The sequence below is a fragment of the Trypanosoma rangeli genome (assembly GCF_003719475.1).
Source record: "Trypanosoma rangeli strain AM80 chromosome Unknown Tra_15.4_contig_00718, whole genome shotgun sequence".
NCBI classification, from domain to species: domain Eukaryota; phylum Euglenozoa; class Kinetoplastea; order Trypanosomatida; family Trypanosomatidae; genus Trypanosoma; species Trypanosoma rangeli.
Genome location: NW_021706465.1, coordinates 2,584 through 4,741, shown reverse-complemented (window position 1 = coordinate 4,741; position 2,158 = coordinate 2,584). Strand labels below are relative to the sequence as shown.

The following is a 2,158-nucleotide window of genomic DNA, read 5'->3' as shown; positions in this document are numbered from 1 at the left end:
GTTGACGGAGGGGGCTGTTGCGTTCCGAGGCACGCCGGGGCGTGCCTTGGCGGAGGGGAGTCGTGTTGGGGGCGGGTGTGCGAGGACGGGGCCGGATGCTGCTGCGCGTCGTCGTCGGTTTTTTTTTTTGTCTCTCCTTGGTCACTCCTTGCTGGTGGTTGTCCCGCTTTTTCCCTCCCCCTCCTCTTCTGCAACACGCGTGTTGTTTGCGCTTCTAGGACAGCTTTGCAGTAACAGTATTGCACCCGCGGTGCCACGCGTCGACGAGGAACCGAAAGGAAAAGTGTCCAGCGATGGAGTATCGCATCAATGAGCTTGGCCGTTTTCGGATCCTCCTTGGCGGCCTTGCCGCCTGACTCGCCATCTCCGTGTTTTACGGTTTCAATCTTCTCAGTAACCACCTTCAGAAAGAGTACGGCTTCAATACGAACGACTTGACCACCATAACAACAGCTGGCATTGTCGTTGGGTTTGTAACGTTCCCTGGGGGCATGCTGCTCGACTATGCGGGGCCGATGTGGGTGCTCATCATCGCCACCACTTCGTGTGCGCTGGGCGCTCTTCTCTTTGGGCTGACGTTTCATGGCCTCATCGCCGCCTCCGTTGTGCGTATCTCCGTCTTTTGTGCCTTTCTGGACTTTGGGTGCACCTGGTTTGATGCTGGCTCGCTGATGGCGGTGCTCGGGAGTTTTCCAAAAACGAGGGGCTTTGTGGTGGCTTTGATGAAGACATATGGTGGCATCGGCGCCTCCGTGCTGGCTGTGATCAACTACAGCTTTTTCGGTGACAACTATGCGGCCTACATGTACTTTATGACGATCGCTGTGGTTGTGCTGGGATGCATCGCGATTGCTTTCGTTCGGTTTCCACCGTACCATCTTGTTGACTACGAGAAAAAGACCGTGCCGCAGGAGATCCAGGAGCGACGACGACTTATCGAGCCCTACTACCTGCGACAAGCCCCTCCGATGCGACGGTTCATTCTAGGCTGCCTCATCATTGTTGCGCTGATCATCTACCTGACGACGCAGTCACTGTGCGTGGCATTCGTGAGCGGCATAAGCGACGACACCCGCATGGGCATCACCATTGGGGCGATTGTGCTTGTGCTGCTACTGTCGGTGATTGCGGCGCCATTTCCGTTTCTTGGTGGCATGTCCCAGCCGCCGAACGAGTTCCTCCCGCCGCTGCCGAGTAATTCGACGGAGGAGCAGCAGGGAGAGGAGGTGTCGCAGACGCAGGAGGCAGACAAGGCTGAGATGGAGGAGGTTGCTCAGAGCGGCCTCGACCCGCAGTACCAGGGCAGCTTCTGGCAGGACTTGGGAACACCGGACCTGTGGATGCTGTTCTGGACCACGCTGGTGACGTGGGGTTCCGGGGTCGTCATCAGCCTCAACAGTGCCCAGATATACCGTTCGCTGAACAATAACGAGTACGACGCTGCCACAAATACGATGTACTCGGCCATTCTTGGTGTTGGGAACGGTGTAAGCCGTTTGGCAATGGGAGTGCTGGAAGTTATGCTTCTCCGCCGGCCTCCAGAGCAGCGCCCGGCAATCAGCTGCCTTCTTCCGATTGCATCGTGTTGCTTGTTCCTAAGTGTGTTGGTGCTGCTGGTGTTGCCGCTGCGTTCCAAGGCCATCATGATTGGGTTCTTCCTTGGCGGGTTTGGCAACGGCTTGGCCTGGGCGCTCACGGCCCTGGTGATGCGCTCCCTGTACGCGAAGGACATTGGCAAGCACTACAACTTTATGTTTTTGGCGGCGCTTCTTGGCATTATTGCGATCAATCGCTTTGCGTACGGAGAGCAGTACACGCAGGCGGCGAGGAAGGGCAACTCCTACCCCCACTGCGGCGGAAAGGCATACATCCAGAACGGGTTCATCGTTCTGCTATGCGTAAACGCGTCTGCTATTGTTACCAGCGTCCTTGTGCACATCCGCTTCACCCGCTACGTCAGGAAGACACGTGCTTCCCTAGGGGCGGGTGGACATGAGCTTAACGCCTCTGACACAGAAGCGCGCAAGTCGTTTCGCACGCCCAAAAAAAAAAAAAAGTAGTAGGGGGTGGGGGGAACGAAAAGGACAAAAACAAAAACTAGACTCTTGTCAAAAACGGAGGAAAAAATAGACAGGTAAACAATTTTACTGAGGATTAC

At 56.2% G+C, this 2,158-nt stretch overlaps 2 protein-coding genes across 2 annotated transcripts; both read left to right on the top strand.

The window, feature by feature from the left end:
• Window positions 1-313, top strand: TraAM80_09906 (uncharacterized protein; the record flags this gene model as incomplete). Its single annotated transcript, XM_029386562.1, has 1 exon — window positions 1-313. A coding segment is annotated over one exon (313 nt), but the record flags the coding sequence as incomplete, so codon positions are not given.
• Window positions 314-491: 178 nt separating this feature from the next.
• Window positions 492-2,060, top strand: TraAM80_09905 (uncharacterized protein; the record flags this gene model as incomplete). Its single annotated transcript, XM_029386561.1, has 1 exon — window positions 492-2,060. One exon carries the CDS (start codon window positions 492-494, stop codon window positions 2,058-2,060), a length of 1,569 nt encoding a protein of 522 aa, XP_029233592.1.
• Between the last annotated feature and the right edge of the window lie 98 nt (window positions 2,061-2,158).